We start from the raw sequence: 18,702 nt of genomic DNA, 5'->3' as shown, positions 1-18,702 counted from the left end.
CGGTCGAGCTTATTTTTGAAAGGAGTCAATCGTGTTGCACTGGACCACAGATGGAAGCTTATTCCATTCTCGCACTACAACGTTGGTGAAGAAAAATTTGGTGCAGTCTGAATTTACTTGTCTACATCTGAGTTTTACGCCATTGTTCCTCGTGCGCAAAGTACGTGTGTGGACCAAATCTAAGTAGGTAGGCTACGTACTAGTTCCTACTTTGATTTGGGTAGTGGAGTAGTGTAGCAAGAGTGGAGTATAGGAGTGGAGTATAGCTACTTACGAAGGGGAGTAGTGGATCGAGTGGTAATGCGGTTGTCAAGCAGTTTCGAAAGCGAGTGGAGGAGTTACGAAAGACAGCGGAAAGCAAGGCGATAAAATAATGATCCGTGGGTCTTATCACACGAGAGATTAACCAACCTTCTGCTGCCACCACCACCACCACCACCACGACCATCATCACCACCACGACCATCACCACCCCCCTCACCACCATCATCACACCCTCACCACCATCATCACCACCATCACCACCACCCTCACCACCATCACCACGTACCATCATCACTACCATCATCATCATCATCATCACCACCCTCACCACGTACCATCATCACCACCCTCACCACCATTCCAAGACTTACTTTAATACTTATTTCACACACTGACCCACATACTTACGCGATCACTTGCCTACTTACATTACTTAACTTGCTATTACTATTATTTTTATTTATTACTATTAGGTACTATTGCTCACCCTTACTTACGATTGACTTATTCTTATTCACTTACATACCTAGTACATCCCTACTCACTTAACTTACCCATTCACATATTCATTTAACTACTATTTTTTTTTTTACAACAGAGGAGACAGTGCAAGGGCGTAAAAAAAAATACCTACATCCCTACTCACTTAACTTACCCATTCACATATTCATTTCACTACTATTTTTTTTTTTACAACAGAGGAGACAGTGCAAGGGCGTAAAAAAAAAAAAAGAAAAAAAAATCCCGCTACTTACTGCTCCTAAATACCTAATACCTACTTATTCACATAATTAACCCCGTGCCTACTTATAAACTAACTCAATTACCTACAATTTAAGATATATTTACTTACCTACCACTTACTACCTACTTACTTATATACCTCCAACCTACCAACCTACGATTATGTAAATTTCAGGTTATTTTCCTTAATGCTTAGCTGGAAGGGACTCCGGGGCTTGTTAACATTTACCTTACATCCTCTCAAATCCCTGCGTGTACGATAAGGGTGAAGATATCAAAAGTCAACGATAGATTACCACTGAGCCCGTAAAGCCGCCAGTTAACTGCTTATTGAAGAGATACCAGCAAACATTCCCGCCAATCGAGCACATAACTTGAATGCATGTACTATACTTTTATTCAGTAACCTATAAAATTGTATAAAACGACAATGGGGAGCTATGTATACACTTTGTCTAATATGTTTTCAGTTTTACCTTGCTACATTGATTTACACACTTGGCAGGGCAGGTTATAACAGTTCATTCATAGGCCTGCAATACGTTTTGAAGCACTTATAGGAAAGGGTCCTTCAATACCTTGGAAAACACAATAGGGAAAGAAAGGCTCCTGCAATAACTTGGAAAACACAGAATAGGGAAAGAAAGGCTCCTGCAATACCTTGGAAAACACAGAATAGGGAAAGAAAGGCTCCTGCAATACCTTGGAAAACACAGAATAGGGAGAGAAAGGATCAATATTAAGCGGACTGTAATATGTAGTAGGACACCTCTCTTCCCGAATTTGACCTTGCTTTTGGCCACCTCTTATTCTTTTATGGGAGCAGCGATTAGCGGGATTTTTATTATAGTTTTTTTTGTGCCCTTGAGCTGCCTCCTTTGTTGTAAAAAAAAAAAATGTGAGGGAACCCAACTTCTTTGAGGAGATGAATAATGAAAGATTGTGGTGATCGGTTTAACCCGGTAGCTGCGGGGATCATGTTTCTTAATGGTCCCTCTAATAAGAGAAAAATGGTCCCTCTAAGCGAGAAAAACGAGAAAAAATCATCACTCACGCAAACCATTTCATAATATATATCAACGCATTTGTGATCAGATTATGCATCATCTATTTTGGGGGAGGGGGTTTATATCATGGCAAAAATGTGGCCCGTCGCTGGTAGGTACACTGTGTAGCGTGGAAAGAAAATAAAAGCTAAATCCCTTTTTGACGACCACTATGGTTGTAGATGGTATGTGGTAGCGTGGTAGTCGTCGAGCGCTGGTCCCGGATGGTAAGGCCTCAGGACAAGTGAACACTCGTTCCGAGGTATGTGACCAGAAGGGCGTTACTTGTGATTAATTATGGAAGGGAGGATCTCCGTGTGAACCACTTGTGAGACAGCGTTAAGAAACTGGATGGTGATAAAGTACTAAAAGGGGTGGGGGGGGTGGGGGGGAATGTGTGTAAGGGTTCAGTAATCTCAAATGAGCAGCAAAACAGGCTCCAAATGATAACCCTCACAGTAAGGTTGTATATAAATATGTATTTAGTTTCACTTTTCAAAGGCTAGCGGAGTACTAAAAAAAAATGAATGACAGGCTGTATGCCTCTAATCTATCTAGCTACCGGCACAAGGGATATTTGGGGAATACACTTAATGCTTAGCTCTGGTTGCTGGAGGAGAAGCAGGAGCTGGCGTGAGCGTCGGGCTCGGAAGGGGACGTCCACGATGGGAATGGGCGGTCCTGGTGATGGACAGACGGGCGCCGCTTGATGTGGAGAGGCGGGCGCCGCTTGATGTAGGAAGCAGCTTGGGGCAGTGGTATATCGGCCCCCAGGGCAGTCGAGGGGCAGGTTACCCCGCCATACAAGTTCCCACCCTGTAGTCCGTCTCACACAGCAGGGCGTGGGTGGTTTTTCGAGGGGGGGGGGGGGGGGGGGGGCTGGGTTGAGAGATGGAACCCTCTCTGACCAGCCCGCTTATCGGTTTTCTCGCTGCCGCTCCTTGCTGTAGGGGTGTTCGTCTCCTCGCGTCTCCCAAACTTGTGCCTTGCTGCAGTGGTGCTTGTCTCCTCACTGGGCCATGGGTCTCCTTGCCCTCGCCTTCTCGCCTCTGCTCCTTGCTAAGCTCCTCCCCCTTCTTCACGTGACTCCCTCTCGGCATTACAATCAAACCCTACCTACCTAACTAGTTGTTGATTTCTTGGGGGGTTCGAGGCTTTGAGATGAGGGATTTCAGTAACTCTCGTTCATATATTCGCTCATTCGCTTGCCGAGTTATCTTCTCATAACCTTTTGCGCACTTACATTCCTTAGCCACCCATTCACTCTTTCACTCATTCACTCTCACTCATTCACGCTCCCACTCGCTCACACTTACTCACTGTCACTCACCGACTTACTCACATTCTCTCGTTCATTCATGCACTCACACTTACTGTTACTCACTGACTTACTCACATTCTCGTTCACTCACATTCGGAGCGTTACAACGGTAAAGCCACAAATTTGGCCCGTCGCTGCTACCGGGTTAAGGTTAGGGGTCTTGATATAGGTTTTGCGGTGGTGGTTGGTGATATTTTGGTGGTGAGGTTGAGTTTTTGTGGTGGTGGTGGTGTTGAGTATAGACACGTATAGTTGTGGTGGTGAATTAACACAGAAATGAACAAGTGAATGAAAGCATGTTACTCTTGCATATTTATTGTGCACACCGAGTTACACATCATGATAAATCTTTAAAGCTTCGTCAACCTTGCAAAAATAGACACGGAACACATACTCGTACACACACAGCCATTCTTCATTTCCAAGGCAAGATAATGAAGACAATAACAGTCTTTATCGGGGAGATCCTTATTCGCTACGAAGAAAAGAAAAAAGATGTTTGGCTTCATGTCGGCACGGAGGAGGATTCGAACTTACGCTGCCAAACTATCGTATTAACCACATATCGTATCTATCATTTTTATGCCTCAAACTCTCGTACCTAGACAAGTAACGTGAGAAAATCAAAGTTAGTGCTAAAACTGTTGAATATTGATGTTTTTCGTTCCTTGTTGTTAAAGTTATCGGTCAGCAACGACGAAAATGAAATGCGATGAGTACGGTAATTTGGCAACGCTGATTCGAAACCGGGTCCTGGCAGGGTCTTGGCGCGAGAGGTGGTTGTCCCTCGTCACCTTGGCAGTGGGAGTACTGGCACGAAAACGCAAATCCTACACTAAAATAAAATAAAAATATGAAAAGGGTCGAAAACATAAGCCATTTACAGTTCGAAACGTTCAGTCTCTCTAATGTTCGCTCACTCTCTACTCGATTGCTCGTTAAGTGGGAGCAACGTTGGGGTAGTTAATGACCCTAGTGGTAGTTTGACCTCTATACAAAATACTAGGGAGATGGGGCTATGGTGATATACCCCCCCCCCGCCCCCCCCTCACACACACGAAATATTACATGATTATAGATGGATTCTGATAATGATTCTTGATTACTTAACACTTAATATACACTAAACTACCCACCCTTCCGTTCCCTAATCAATTTCTAGGCACCTTGTCACGCCACCAGGGTCGTATATAGGTGTTATGATGCTGAAAATCTCACCTTAACGAAGCATTACATAATTTTTTAATGTATTTTGACGCTGATTCTTAATTCTTCAACGTTCATAACACACTAAACAAACCACCCCCACCCCTTTTTGTCTTAATTACCTTCTAAGCATGGTAAAAAAAAAAGTTCAAATATATATACGTCCTAAAAACTATCAAAATACACCTTGTCATGCCTCCAAGATCGTATTTAGGTGTTATGATGCTGAAAATCTCACATTTACGAAACATTACATAATTTTTTAATGTATTTTGACACCGATTCTTAATTCTTCAACGTTCATAATACACCAAACTAACTTGTACACTCCTGTCACTCAATAGTCTGTCTCAGTACTCGACAAGTCTTTTACAGGCATAACAAACCCCCACCCCTTCTTGTCCTAATTAACTTCTAAGCATGGCAAAAAAAAAGTTCAAATATATATACGTCCTAAAAACTACCAAAATACACTGGACTAGCTTAATCCCTTTCCCCTTGTTAACCAATTTCTTGAAACGGCCGTGCATATAGTATCGATAAGGCGCAGCAAGTTCGTCCATTTGGGGCCAGTTCCACAGTCCAACAGCGTCATTGTAAGCGGCCAAACCAAGCTATGATCTCCACAATGATTAGTTTTTCTTCTCAATACCAGATACTAAAGACTTCCCGTGTGGTCTGCTAAAATCTAATCCTATTTATGTCAATCGCAAACGCAATATAAGGAATTTTCGTAGTATTTTGTGTTTGGTTGGGGAAAGATAGTTGGAAAGTTTCGTTTAGTCGGTGCAACATCTGTGGTCATATGCCGGAGAGAGACAGAAGGGGAAGGAATTATAGGAGAAGGGAACAGACCCCAGGAGACGGGACACAACCCCCGATTAATACCTGGTACCCATTCACTGCTGGGTGGACAGGGGCGTAGGGAATCGGAAAAGCCGCCCAAATTTTTCCACTACGCCCGAACCACTGCACCACGAAGACCCCGTTTGGTTGGGGAGCTTACGAACTTGCTGTACTGGACTGTAAAACTGGCCCTTGGTATCTACTTCGTTACCGTTCTTGCGGCATTCACCTTCGTCCCTTCGTCAAACAAATAACAAGACCTCACACACACCGCCACGTCTCCTACTCCTTCGTCTTCGCCTCCCTCAGTTCATGATGACGGGGTTTCGCTCGGTGAGGAGGACGTGGTACTCAGAGGGGTTGAGGGTCACGCCGCATTGGAAGGTCGTCGCGGGTCGCTCGTGGCCCTCCGGAACCCCGAACTCGTACTTTTGCAGCATCGAAGTTAGGAAGAGGAACGCTTCGATTCTGGCCAGCGACTCGCCAAGGCAGTTTCGGCGGCCTGGTGGGAGGAGGGGAAGAAGGAATGAGTGAATGAAGCAGATGATTAAAGAATATATGTGCTGGATATGCGAGAATCTAGTGTTATGTCAGAAAAAAAACATGTTCTATTACTGTGTGGGTGTGGGTGTTTGTGTCCATCTGTTACTGTGTGGGTGTGGGTGTTAGTGTCCATCTGTTACTGTGTGGGTATGGGTGTGTTATAGATTCTCCCTATCTATCTATCTATCTATCTATCTATCTATCTCACCGACAGAGAAGGGCAGCACGTGCTCGGAGCGGACGAACTCGCCGGCCTCGTTCAGGAATCGCTCGGGTCTGAAGTTCTCCGGGTCGCCCCACAGCTGAAGGAAACGTCGAACTGCGTCAATAACATCCTACCGCAGAATAGCATAGACCATACGGCGCTGCACCATAATCAATAGCCATCACATTTGAAACGATGAAGTTATACGAGGATGAAAAGCTGTTTACTCAATGGGATCAGGAAGAATTGAGAGTCAAGAAAGATGAAGCAGAGGGTATGAGGCCATGAAAAATTCCTTATTAATGCTTGATATCAGCACCCTCATGGCCCTTCCTCATCCATCTGGCACCATTCCTTTCTTCCCGTCCTCCGTCTGTTCCCATTCCTATCTTGTCCTCTGTGTCCCCATTTCTACCTCATTATCCCTATTCTTATACCTTGTTGTCTCCATTCCTACATTCTCCTCCTCCGTGTGACCCATTCCGACCTTCTTTACAGCAGCCTTTCTCCATTTCTATATCTTCCTGTCCTCCCTGTGTCTCCGTTCCTAGTTCCTTGTTCTTTGTCTGCCCGATTTCTACCTTTTCCTTCTGTCTGTCCCCTTCCTACCTTCTTGTCCCAGTGGATGCCGTAGATGTTCCCGATGACCCAGGTTCTCTTAGGGATGCGGTACCCCCCCAGCGTCGTCTCCTCGGGGTTGGCGTGCACAGCCAGGGGCGTGATGGAGCCGAAGCGGAAGACCTCGTTCATGAAGGCCTCGGTGTAGGGCATCTTGAGCCGGTCCTCGTACCTGGAGAAGAGATGGACAGTGGTTTAGGAGACATCACTTACGAACCTATTGACTTTTCTAGGTGGTCTAAGTATAACTATAGAATGTGAAAAGGAGTTATTTAGGGAGACATTTCATGCTGATTAACTTACATTTCTAGGTGGCTTTCGTAAGTATAGATAATGGAGAGAGTGGTTTTGGAGACATCACGTACCTATTAATTAACATTGCCAGGTGGTCTTAGGAGCTAAAGAATGGGTGAAGGAGTTATTTAGGGAGACATCGCATGCTGATTAACATACATTTCTAAGTGCTTTTCGTAACTAGATAATGGAGAAAGTGGTTTAGGTGACATCACGTACCTATTAATTAACATTGCCAGGTGGTCTTAGGAGCTAAAGAATGGGTGAAGGAGTTATTTAAGGAGACAGTTCATGCTGGTTAACATACATTTCTAGGTGCCTTTCGTAAGTAGATAATGGGGAGAGTGTTTTAGGATACATTACATGAATATTTTAGCATTCTTAGGTAGTCTCCTTAGCTAAAGAATGGGTGGAGTGATGTTATAGGAAATTCTACACTTAGCAAATCTTTTCACTCATTCAAGACACATTCAGACGGCCTTCATGCAGTAAGAACTATGATCTCTGTCCACGACACTTACAGACACACTCAAGGCCTTGTCACACCCACACCCACACCCACATTATCTATCTAACTATCTATCTATATCTTTCTATCTATATCCATCTACCTTCCTATCCGTCTCTGTCTCTATATCAGTCTACCTTCCTATCTGTCTATCAATCAATCAGTCAGTCTAGCTACCCATCTATCTATCCATCTATCTACCTACTTACTTCCCTACCTACCAATCCATCTACGACTACTTATCCCTTTATCCACACCCACACTAACATTACTTATATACAATCATAATCTCTAAAATCCCTTCAGTCACTCACTATTATCACACCCCACGACACACACCCAATGCAAGCCCCCAATCACCCTCCCTCCATCCACACTCCCACACACCACCAGCAACCCACGTGGGAAGTCGGTCCAGCCCGATGGTCGCCTCCACCTCCTTGTAGACGCGTCGCTGCATCTCCGGGTGTCTCACGAGGGAGAGGAAGCTCCAGCGCAGCGTGGTGACCGTGGTGTCCAGGCCCACGATGAACAGGTCACTCAGGAGCCATTTGAGCTGGTCGTCTGCGGGGGAGAACGACGTGTTGAGGCGATGGGGAGTGCGATGGAGTGGGGATATACACATAGGAGAAGGATGAGGAGGAGAAAGACGTGTTGAGGCGATGGGGAGTGCGATGGAGTGGGGATATACACATAGGAGAAGGACGAGGAGGAGAAAGACGTGTTGAGGGGATGGGGAATGCGATGGAGTGGGGATATACACATAGGAGAAGGACGAGGAGGAGAAAGACGTGTTGAGGCGATGGGGAGTGCGATGGAGTGGGGATATACACATAGGAGAAGGAAGAGGAGGAGAAAGACATGTTGAGGCGATGGGGAGTGCGATGGAGTGGGGATATACACACAGGAGAAGGAAGAGGAGGAGAAAGACGTGTTGAGGCGATGGGGAGTGCGATGGAGTGGGGATATACACACAGGAGAAGGACGAGGAGGAGAAAGACGTGTTGAGGGGATGGGGAGTGCGATGGAGTGGGGATATACACACACGAGAAGGACGAGGAGGAGAAAGACGTGTTGAGGGGATGGGGAGTGCGATGGAGTGGGGATATACACATAGGAGAAGGACGAGGAGGAGAAAGACGTGTTGAGGGGATGGGGAGTGCGATGGAGTGGGGATATACACACGAGAAGGACGAGGAGGAGAAAGACGTGTTGAGGGGATGGGGAGTGCGATGGGTGGGGATATACACACGAGAAGGACGAGGAGGAGAAAGACGTGTTGAGGGGATGGGGAGTGCGATGGGTGGGGATATACACATAGGAGAAGGACGAGGAGGAGAAAGACGTGTTGAGGGGATGGGGAGTGCGATGGAGTGGGGATATACACATAGGAGAAGGACGAGGAGAAAGACGTGTTGAGGGGATGGGGAGTGCGATGGAGTGGGGATATACACATAGGAGAAGGACGAGGAGAAAGACGTGTTGAGGCGATGGAGAAGCTGATGGAGTGGGGATATACACATAGGAGAAGGACGAGGAGGAGAAAGACATGTTGAGGCGATGGAGAAGCTGATGGAGTGGGGATATACACATAGGAGAAGGACGAGGAGAAAGACGTGTTGAGGGGATGGGGAGTGCGATGGAGTGGGGATATACACATAGGAGAAGGACGAGGAGGAGAAAGACGTGTTGAGGGGATGGGGAGTGCGATGGAGTGGGGATATACACACACGAGAAGGACGAGGAGGAGAAAGACGTGTTGAGGGGATGGGGAGTGCGATGGAGTGGGGATATACACACAGGAGAAGGACGAGGAGGAGAAAGACGTGTTGAGGGGATGGGGAGTGCGATGGAGTGGGGATATACACATAGGAGAAGGACGAGGAGGAGAAAGACGTGTTGAGGGGATGGGGAGTGCGATGGAGTGGGGATATACACATAGGAGAAGGACGAGGAGAAAGACGTGTTGAGGGGATGGGGAATGCGATGGAGTGGGGATATACACATAGGAGAAGGAAGAGGAGAAAGACGTGTTGAGGCGATGGGGAATGCGATGGAGTGGGGATATACACACAGGAGAAGGACGAGGAGGAGAAAGACGTGTTGAGGGGATGGGGAATGCGATGGAGTGGGGATATACACATAGGAGAAGGAAGAGGAGGAGAAAGACGTGTTGAGGGGATGGGGAATGCGATGGAGTGGGGATATACACACAGGAGAAGGACGAGAAGGAGAAAGACGTGTTGAGGGGATGGGGAAGCCGATGGAGTGGGGATATACACATAGGAGAAGGACGAGGAGGAGGAAGACGTGTTGAGGGGATGGAGAAGCCGATGGAGTGGGGATATACACATAGGAGAAGGACGAGGAGGAGGAAGACGTGTTGAGGGGATGGAGAAGCCGATGGAGTGGGGATATACACATAGGAGAAGGAAGAGGAGGAGAAAGACGTGTTGAGGGGATGGGGAATGCGACTGAGTGGGGATATACACATAGGAGAAGGGAGAGGAGGACGAGGAGGAGAAGAAAAACGTTGATGCAAAGGAGAAAGCGAGGGCAACATAATAGACACCCGTTTCCAAGGTGAGATGGCAGAGCAAGAAGATAGAAAAAAAAAGACTACGACGTGATACTTCCAAGAAAACAACATAAAAAGAAGAAAAAGACAATGTGTTGATTCGTTGTCAAAATGCTTCGTCCCTTGAGAGATTTAAGTCACAGGAAAGAGGGAATGCAGCAGAAGAGAAGCAGAAGAGAGAAGTAGAGGGAAGGGAAGGTAATAGAAGATACAAGAAATGACCAGAAGAGATAAATTGAATAGAATAGAATAGGGAAGAATAAAAGAGAATAGAAGATAATAGAAGAGGGAAGCAGAAGTAGAAGAAAGAAGTGGAAAAGAGAGGAGACTAAAAAAAAAAAGATAATAGAAAAGAAGTAGAAGTATAAGAAAGAAGTAGAAAAGAGAGGAGACTAAAAGAAGACAATAGAAAAGTAGAAGTAGAAGGGAAGTAGAGGAGAGAAGAAGCATATCAAAAGAAGTAGGAGAGAAGCAGAAGAGGAGAAGGGGAGAAGGAAATAGACGGAGAATTAAGAAGAACATATAAAAGAGAAAATAAAAGACGCAGAAGAAGAAGAAGCAGAAGAGAAGCAGAAAACACAACACAATAAAAGACAACATTCAATACATTCAATACATTCAATACATTCAATACATTCAATCATTCCTACCCGTAAACACCGTGTCCGTCTTGCCCTGCTGGAGGTCCTTGCGTTGCTGCTCCAGAAACTCGTACATGAGGTCGATGTCGCGCTCGGGGTCGTCCAGCGAAGCCTTGTGCTTAGCGATGAGGTCTGAGAAGTAGTCCAGTCGGTGCCAAACGTTAAGACCCACCTTCACCGCTTTGGGCTTGAAGAAGGTGCCGATGAACCTGGAGGAGGAGATAGAGATTGTGGTCAAGGTTGAGATTGAAGTCTGGGTTAGGGTGAATGCGAGATGGGATTCTGTGGGCAGTTTGTGTATGTCTGTCTATCTATCTAGTTACCTGTCTGTTTACTCTACCTAACTATCTATTTACCTAATTATATGTCTATCTATCTATCAATCTATGTATGCAATATGTGAGTTTATGGTTAATTTGTCTATATATGTCTGTCTATCTATCTGTTTACTTATCTAGTCACGTTAACTATCTATCTATAACTATCTAACTAATTATATCTATCTATATCTATCAGTCAATTTATATATGCAATATGTGAGTTAATGGTTAATTTGTCTATCTGTCTGTCTATCTATCTGTTTACTTATCTATTCACGTTAACTATCTATCTAGCTATCTATCCAACTATCTATCTATATCCATCTACCTTTCTATCCGCCTGTCTCTATATCACTCTACCGTCTTATCTGTCAATCAATCAGTCAGTCTATCAATCCATCTATCCATCTATCCATCTACCTACCCATCCACTATCCATCTATGACTACCTATCCCTCCATCCACCTCTCCCTCCACTCACTGCAGCAGGGGCAAGTAGTTGAGGAATCCACCCTGCTCCACTAGCGTGAGGGACATTTCCAGCGAGTCCACAATCCACCGAAGGCTCTTGTCGCCCATCTCGAAGCGCTCTCCCACGAACATATGCCAGACAACGTTGAGGATGGAGGTAGCGAGGTCGTAGTGGGGGTTGTAAGCCCGGCCCACGTTCTTCTGTAAACCCATGAATAGATGAGGTTAAGGAGTGGTAGAGTTGGTAGTAGTGGTAATTGTAGTAGTAGTAGTAGTAGAAGGAGGAGGAGGAGAAGGAAGAAAGTAGATTAGAGGAGAGAATAGAGGAAGAGAAGGAAGAGGAGGAGTGTAAAATATAGATTAAGAGAAGTAAAAACAAAAGAATATCATGTAAAAGATAGGAGAGAAGAAAAGAGAGAAGAAATGTATTTATAGAGAAGGAGAAGGAAACAAAAGAAAAGAAGTAGTAGTAGTAGTAGTAGTAGTAGTAGTAGTAGTAGTAGTAGTAGCAGTGAATAAGACAGGCAAAATACTATAGATATGTAAAAGATAGGAAAAAATGTAGTAGAGAAAAAAAAGAGTGAAGGAGAAAAGAGAGAAGAATCGCAGTAATAGCAGCCGTAGAAGAAGGAAGAGGAGGAGGAGGAGGAGGAGGAGGAGGAGGAGGAGGAGATCATGTTTTAGGGACCCATCACGCCAGCCACCACCACCACCACCCACCTGCGTCACCTCCATGAAGTCCTGCAGCTCCCTGTTGACGTAGTTCTCGACGGACCGCTTGCCGAGGCCGAAGTCCCTCAGAACGTGCAGGGTGAAGCGCCGACTGTCCCGCCATTTCGTGTTCTCTGCGTCGGCGATACCTGCGGCGGGGGATAGAGAGATAGATGAAAAGATAGAGAGGAAGGTAGATTGACTGACTGATAGCTAGAAATGTAGATTGATTAACTGATTGAATGGTAGACAGATAGAAAGGAAGATTGTGGTAGAGAGAAGAAGTAGAAGAAGGGAAGTAAAAGAAAAGTTGACGCAGAAAAGCTTGATTGATAGATGAAAAAAGTAGATTGACTGAGTGACTGATAGATGGAAAGGTCGATTGACTGACTGATAATTGATAGCTAGAAAGGTAGATTGATTAACTGACTGAATGGTAGACAGGTGGAAAGGTAGACTGGAGTAGAGAGAAGAAGAAGAGGGAAAGTAAAAGAAAAGTTGACGCAGAAGTGAAATAGAAGTAGAGGATGATGAAAGAGAAGTGAAATAGAAGCAGAGGATGATGGAAGAGAAGTAAAAGAGAAGGATAAAAGATTGATTGATAGACAGAAAGGTCGATTGACTGAGTGACTGACTGACTGCCTAAACTGCTTGACTGCGTAACTGACTGACCAACTACCCGACTGTCTCCCTTTGCCTAACTGCCTCACCTTTCCCGCCCATGATGAAGCTGAGCACGGTGCCGCGGGGTCGGTGGTTGAACATCTCGCCTTGCCGCACGAAGGCCTGATTTAGCCAGTGTGATGAGCTGAGGACCACCACGCGGCGACCCCCAAGCTGCACGCTGTAGAAGGGGCCGTGTTCCTCCGCCAGCCTGTAGAAGAGTAGGAGGAGGAGTAGGAGGAGGAGGAAGAAAAGGAAGAAGAGGAGGAGGAGAAGGAAGAAGAGAGGAGGAGGAAGACAGGAGGAGGAGGAAGACAGGAGGAGGAGGAAGATAGGAGGAGGAGGAGGAGGAAGAGGGAGAAAAAGAAAAAAAGAAAAAGAAAGAAAGAAAAACAGGAAGAGAAAGAAAAGAGAAAAATAAAAGAAATATAAAAACAAAGAGAAGAGAAAAAATAAAGAAAAATGAGAGAAAGACAAAGAAAGAGACAAAGAGAAAAAGAAAGAGAAACAGGAAGAGAACGAAGAAAGAAAAAGACAAAACAAAGAAAAGGAGAAAGAAGAGAAGGAGAATAAGAGAAGGAGAGGAAGAGAAAGGAAGAGAAAGTGAAAGAAAAAGAAAAACAGAAAGAGGAAAAAGTATTGTTAAACTAGCAAAACACACTGAATCATTGCATAGCTTGTATCTCAATATCCTCACGTGTTTCAGAAAGTCCAATCAAAACACCAGAACGACAAGCGCCTTACCTTGTGAAGTACCTGACCGAGTCCTCCTTGAGCAGGTCGAACACGTTGCCGACGAGCGGGAGGCCTTTGGGTCCCGGCGGCATGTCCTTGTCGTCGCAGCGGGCCCGAAGCAGCAGGACGACCCCCGCCACCACCGCCACCACCGCTAGGGCCACCCACACCATGCTGAAGGAGGTGAAGAAGAAGGAGGAGGAGGAGGAGAGGTTAGTGGGCTTGGTTAGGTTAGGTTAGCTATTGGTTAGGTTAGGTTAGGTTAGGTTAGCTACTGGGCCATCTTGTTAGGTTAGGTTAGCTATTGGTTAGGTTAGGTTAGCTACTGGACCATCTTGTTAGGTTAGGTTAGCTACTGGACCATCTTGTTAGGTTAGGTTAGCTATTGGTTAGGTTAGGTTAGCTACTGGACCATCTTGTCAGGTTAAGTTAGCTATTGGTTAGGTTAGGTTAGGTTAGGTTAGCTACTGGACCATCTTGTTAGGTTAGGTTAGCTATTGGTTAGGTTAGGTCAGGTCAGGTTAGGTTAGGTTAGGTTAGCTACTGGACCATCTTGTTAGGTTAGGTTAGCTATTGGACCATCTTGTTTACTGATTTGTTTTGTCTGTGTTTGTCTGTCTGTCTGTGTTTCTAGGTTAAGTTAGCTATTGGACCACCTTGTTTAGTGAGGGTCTTCTTTGTCTGTCTGTTCTATCTGTCTGTCTATGTCTGTACTGTCTGTGTTTCTGTGTTAGGTTAGCTACTGGACTGTGCTGTTTCGTGACCGTTTTGTTTGTCTGTCTCTGTCTGTTTCTCTGTTTGTCTGTCTGTCTGTCCGGCTGACTGGCTTGTTTTGCATTGTTTGTCTTGTTCTGTCTAGCTTACTTATATGTCTGTGTCTGTGATTCGCTTTTCATTATCTGTGTGTGTGTGTGTGTGTGTGTGTGTGTGTGTGTGTGTGTGTGTGTGTGTGTGTTTATCTATGTCAGTCTATAATCACTGCTCTATCTATCTATCTATCTATCTAAACCTCTATCTATCTATCTATCTAATCCCCTTCAACCCCGCAAAATAAAATAAAAATAATCCAAAACTTCACAAACTCCACTTCCTTTTACATTTCTGCCTCCTCATTTTTCCCGCCAAGGCGCGTCTCAGGTGAGCTGCTTGTCGGGAACGTCTGCTTCATGTACGACCAAGGCAAGGGGCGTCTTAGGGCATACCTTTTCGGCTTAGCGAGGGGCTCAGTACCTTCTTTCATGCCCGCTAGAATGCCGGGATGGTGCATGTCACGTTAGGACTTATAGTGGTAATGCCTTCGGGGGGTCACAGGGGGAGGGAAGGGGAAGGAGGAAGAGGAGGAGGAGGAAGGGGAAGGAGGGTAGGCTCTATACATCTATATACGTGTTATGGCTCAGTGGTAATGCCTTGAGGGTCACATGGGGGAGGAAGGGAAGGAGGAGGAAGGATGGGGAGGAGGGGAAGGGGGGAGAGGAAGGAGGAGCAATGGGGGAGGGGGTAGAGGGGTAAGGGGAGGAAGGAGAAGGAGGGGGAAGGGGAAGGAGTGGGAGGAAGGTGAGAAGGGGATGGGGGAGGAGGAGGTAGAGGAGGAGGGGTAGAGGAGAAAGGGGAAGAAGAGGTTAGAAGGGGGGAAGAGGAAGGAGTGGGAGGGAGGGGAGAAGGGAAAGGGGAGGCGGGGATAGAGGAAGAAGGGGAAGGGGGCGGAGGAGGTAGAGGAGGAGGGGTAGAGGAGAAACGGGAAGAGGGGGGAAGAAGAGGTTAGAAGGGGGTGAAGAGGAAAGGGTAGGAGGAGGGGAAAGGGGGACTCATTTATACATTCATTTACGCGCGCAGGAAAAGGACGAGGCGGTCATGCTGCGGTAATTAATGGCTGGTGATTCACGGTCACTCACATAGGCAGCACGTGACTGGCTGACTCACGCACACCCAGGGCTAGGCAGGTGAAGGGTGACTCAACGCGGCGAGGCAGCTTAAGGGACAATTACACTGGGCAAATTTTCCGTGGATCTTCAGTCAAACCACGATTTCCGCTGGCGTGGTTCTCATATTTCCGTGGTTTTCTGACGTGTCCACGATCTTCCAAAGCTACGGTAGATTTCCCCGAAGGACGACGGTATTACTCACCATCATCAGCAGCAGCAATAACAAGAAACAAATGAGAACCACGCCAGCGGAAATCGTGGTTTGACTGAAGATCCACGGAAAATTTGCCCAGTGTAATCGGGTTTAGTCAGGCGATGCAGGTGACGAGACAGGTAATGACCCAGGTTATGCGCGGCCAGGCAGGTGAAAGGTGACTCTACATGTGACGAGATAAGTGAAGTGACTCACGCTTATTCGCGGTGAGGCAGGTAGTGACTCGTGCTTAATCGCGGTGAGGCAGGTAGTGACTCGTGCTTAATCGCGGTGAGGCAGGTAGTGACTCGCGCTTATTCGCGGTGAGGCAGGTAGTGACTCGTGCTTAATCGCGGTGAGGCAGGTTGTGACTCACGCTTATTCGCGGTGAGGCAGGTAGTGACTCACGCTTATTCGCGGTGAGGCAGGTAGTGACTCGTGCTTAATCGCGGTGAGGCAGGTAGTGACTCGCGCTTATTCGCGGTGAGGCAGGTAGTGATTCGGGCTTATTCGCGGTGAGGCAGGTAGTGACTCGTGCTTAATCGCGGTGAGGCAGGTAGTGACTCGTGCTTAATCGCGGTGAGGCAGGTAGTGATTCGGGCTTAATCGCGGTGAGGCAGGAGGAGGTGACTCAACTAATAGCGAGGTAGGTAAGCATGACAGTCAGTTTCTTTCGTACTTGTGGAGGTAAAGGCGGTTCACGTTGCCTCACACAGGGAGGTCACGGAGAGCTTGCTGCAGAATATTAACAACATAAAGGTGCATATTCATTGGTCATTTGCACCCGCGAAGTAATGAGGTACAATTTATTTCGGACAATTTACGGTTTCACCCAACCAACGATTTTCTCAGTGGTTCATATTTTCCTGGTGATAGATGTGGTGAATTGCACGATTTTGTACCTCATTTCCGTCGCAAATGTCAATATAGTTATTACTGTTGCTGTTAAGAAACCGCATTAATAAATTGTTTACCTTATTTTAAGTTTTACACTGGAATGTCGCGTGTGTTGAAACGCCGAAGAGAAACACCGATGGGCGACTGTTCTGCCTGGGCGTGTGTGCTCACCGAAACAACAGACAAGAGACACTTATAACATTCATACATATATATACATAACCCCACGGAAGGTTGTGCTTACTTTTAAGGTGTGTGAATACGTAAGTGATATATTTCTTTCTTTTAAGGAAATATATATTTTTTACCAGAATGAAGTACAGTCGCGTGGCGGTGGTGGTAGTAGTGGTTCAAATATCGTGCCAAGAACATTACACGGGTACAGTCTAACCCCTCCCGTAAGAGTTCTACACATTTTTTTTATTGCAGTGACCTAGTTCAGCTTTAAGCATTGCCTCCAAAACCTAACCTAACCTAACCTAACCTGCTACCTGTTAAAGAGTGAGTATGGCCAGTCCGCCGCCAGTACATCACACATCCTTCTGCGTACAGTCAGTGGGAGCGGCTGCGGGGGTGTTTTAGCGATGGATATTGTCAGGGCGAGGCCTCTGCTGTGCCTCCGCCGTCACCTGATGTGGGTAGGCGAGGCAATGATCCTCTGCAAGCGGTGATCACCTCCCCCACGCATCAGGGAACTCGAGATGTTACTGGCGAGTATGACTGAACCGCCGAGACGGAGACCCGACACCTGGTGCGGGACTATGGTAAGGGGGTTGGTGTTCCTTGCAGCGGTCAGGCTTTAGCGATGCTGCTCGTGTCAGGAATAACAACAAGTATATCTAATCGAGTGCAGCCTTGCGGCGCTGGTGGCAGTCTGATTGCAGTCCGCGGTTCAGAGTATCGAATCACGCGTCGGGCTACACTTGTGAGAGGGTGAACTGAATACCATGCAGCCGTCTCCTCTGAGTCTTCTCTGGGAGCAGCTGCGGTTCGCCTCCACGCCACGGCTACAGTTTACTCCTTCGCCTTAGACGAGACGGGACAGTGATGAATTTCGTCTGGAGGCCGGAAGCTGGTGAGCCTTTTTTTTTTTTTGTGGGGGGGGGAGACGGTTTGATATATTCCCTATGATATTGTGTACGTTGATATAACCACTGACTGTCGGCCGAGGTCACAGCTTTAGCTGATCGAAGGTCATTAGGCCTGTCGCCAAGGGTAGACCTCACGCACGCTGCACGGGGCTTTACTCTCGTGGAGAACTCTGGATTGTTCTCTCCTTTACATTCACCGCATACCGGAGTCCCGCAACACCTCGGGCGTTTGCTTGATCACTCCCTTACTAGATCGTTGCTCTCCGAATAGCCTTGCTCGTCGACCCAGATCTTTGGAAGCCCGGGAGGGGAAGTTGTGTATACGACAGTAGAGAAGAGCAGGTATTACAGAACATCGACAGAACAGGTTTGTCATCGAAAGTGTTCTTCTTTCACAGACACTATCGGACTACCGGCACAAGCATTCCTGGATAAGAAGAGGCTGAAGGTCTCGCTCTTCATCAGAATCCCTGTTGTCTGAAACACTGCTGGTGCTGACGTGTTCCCGCCCCGCCATGACGCCACCGCTGCCTGCCCCTGCCGTCTGAGGCCTGGAGGTAGGGGTCGTGTGGTTCAGGCAGATAGGAGAATGTCCCTTGTAATGACTTCCGATACTGCCTAGTTAAGTAGTTACATTGTTTGAGCTGCAGGTAGAAGTATCGCTGATTCGTTTATGTTCGAATCAGTTGGTTCGGTGCAGCTTCACGCATACTGGTCTGCCTTTTCCTCCTCCCCTTGACCCTCTACCGCTATCCCGATCTCTGGCTCAGCGTCGCAGTCCCTCCCTCCACCCCTTCCCTGCCCGTCCCCTCCACCAAGATACATGGCCAGTTCGACAGTCCAACAGTCATTGTAAGCTCCCTAACCAAGCTATATTCACCACAA

The 18,702-nt window shown here is 46.7% G+C and overlaps 2 protein-coding genes across 6 annotated transcripts in view; one reads left to right on the top strand and one right to left on the bottom strand.

The window, feature by feature from the left end:
• Positions 1 to 3,674: 3,674 nt before the first annotated feature.
• Positions 3,675 to 18,702, bottom strand: part of LOC126987972 (cytochrome P450 2U1-like) — a 24,599-nt gene continuing 9,571 nt past the window's right edge. For 2 of the 4 annotated variants that reach the window (XM_050845672.1, XM_050845673.1), the window contains exons 2-10: positions 13,724 to 13,888; positions 13,027 to 13,190; positions 12,326 to 12,465; positions 11,616 to 11,806; positions 10,824 to 11,023; positions 7,997 to 8,159; positions 6,785 to 6,965; positions 6,179 to 6,272; positions 3,675 to 5,929 (exon numbers count right to left, since the gene is read on the bottom strand). In XM_050845672.1, coding sequence (XP_050701629.1) covers positions 5,733 to 5,929; positions 6,179 to 6,272; positions 6,785 to 6,965; positions 7,997 to 8,159; positions 10,824 to 11,023; positions 11,616 to 11,806; positions 12,326 to 12,465; positions 13,027 to 13,190; positions 13,724 to 13,887 — 1,494 coding nt within the window. In that variant the 5' untranslated portion in view covers position 13,888 and the 3' untranslated portion in view covers positions 3,675 to 5,732. Of the gene's footprint in view, positions 5,930 to 6,178; positions 6,273 to 6,784; positions 6,966 to 7,996; positions 8,160 to 10,823; positions 11,024 to 11,615; positions 11,807 to 12,325; positions 12,466 to 13,026; positions 13,191 to 13,723; positions 13,889 to 14,811; positions 14,960 to 17,217; positions 17,506 to 18,702 lie in introns of those variants that run through there. The other 2 variants (XM_050845670.1, XM_050845671.1) reach the window with 2 other exon arrangements.
• The window catches only part of LOC126987973 (trafficking protein particle complex subunit 4-like), a 21,212-nt gene continuing 20,168 nt past the window's right edge, over positions 17,659 to 18,702 (top strand). Inside the window, exons 1-2 of one of the 2 annotated variants that reach the window (XM_050845676.1) lie at positions 17,659 to 17,801; positions 18,216 to 18,374. Coding sequence is in view for 1 of the 2 variants with exons in the window: in XM_050845675.1 (XP_050701632.1) it covers positions 17,774 to 17,801 (28 nt within the window). In the remaining variant the exon portion in view is untranslated. The remainder of the gene's footprint in view (positions 17,802 to 18,215; positions 18,375 to 18,702) is intronic. The other variant, XM_050845675.1, reaches the window with a different exon arrangement.

Source organism: Eriocheir sinensis, chromosome 67 (assembly GCF_024679095.1).
Source record: "Eriocheir sinensis breed Jianghai 21 chromosome 67, ASM2467909v1, whole genome shotgun sequence".
Classification (NCBI taxonomy): domain Eukaryota; kingdom Metazoa; phylum Arthropoda; class Malacostraca; order Decapoda; family Varunidae; genus Eriocheir; species Eriocheir sinensis.
Note: the sequence above shows the minus strand (reverse complement) of the source record. Positions and strands in the feature narration are given on the sequence as shown.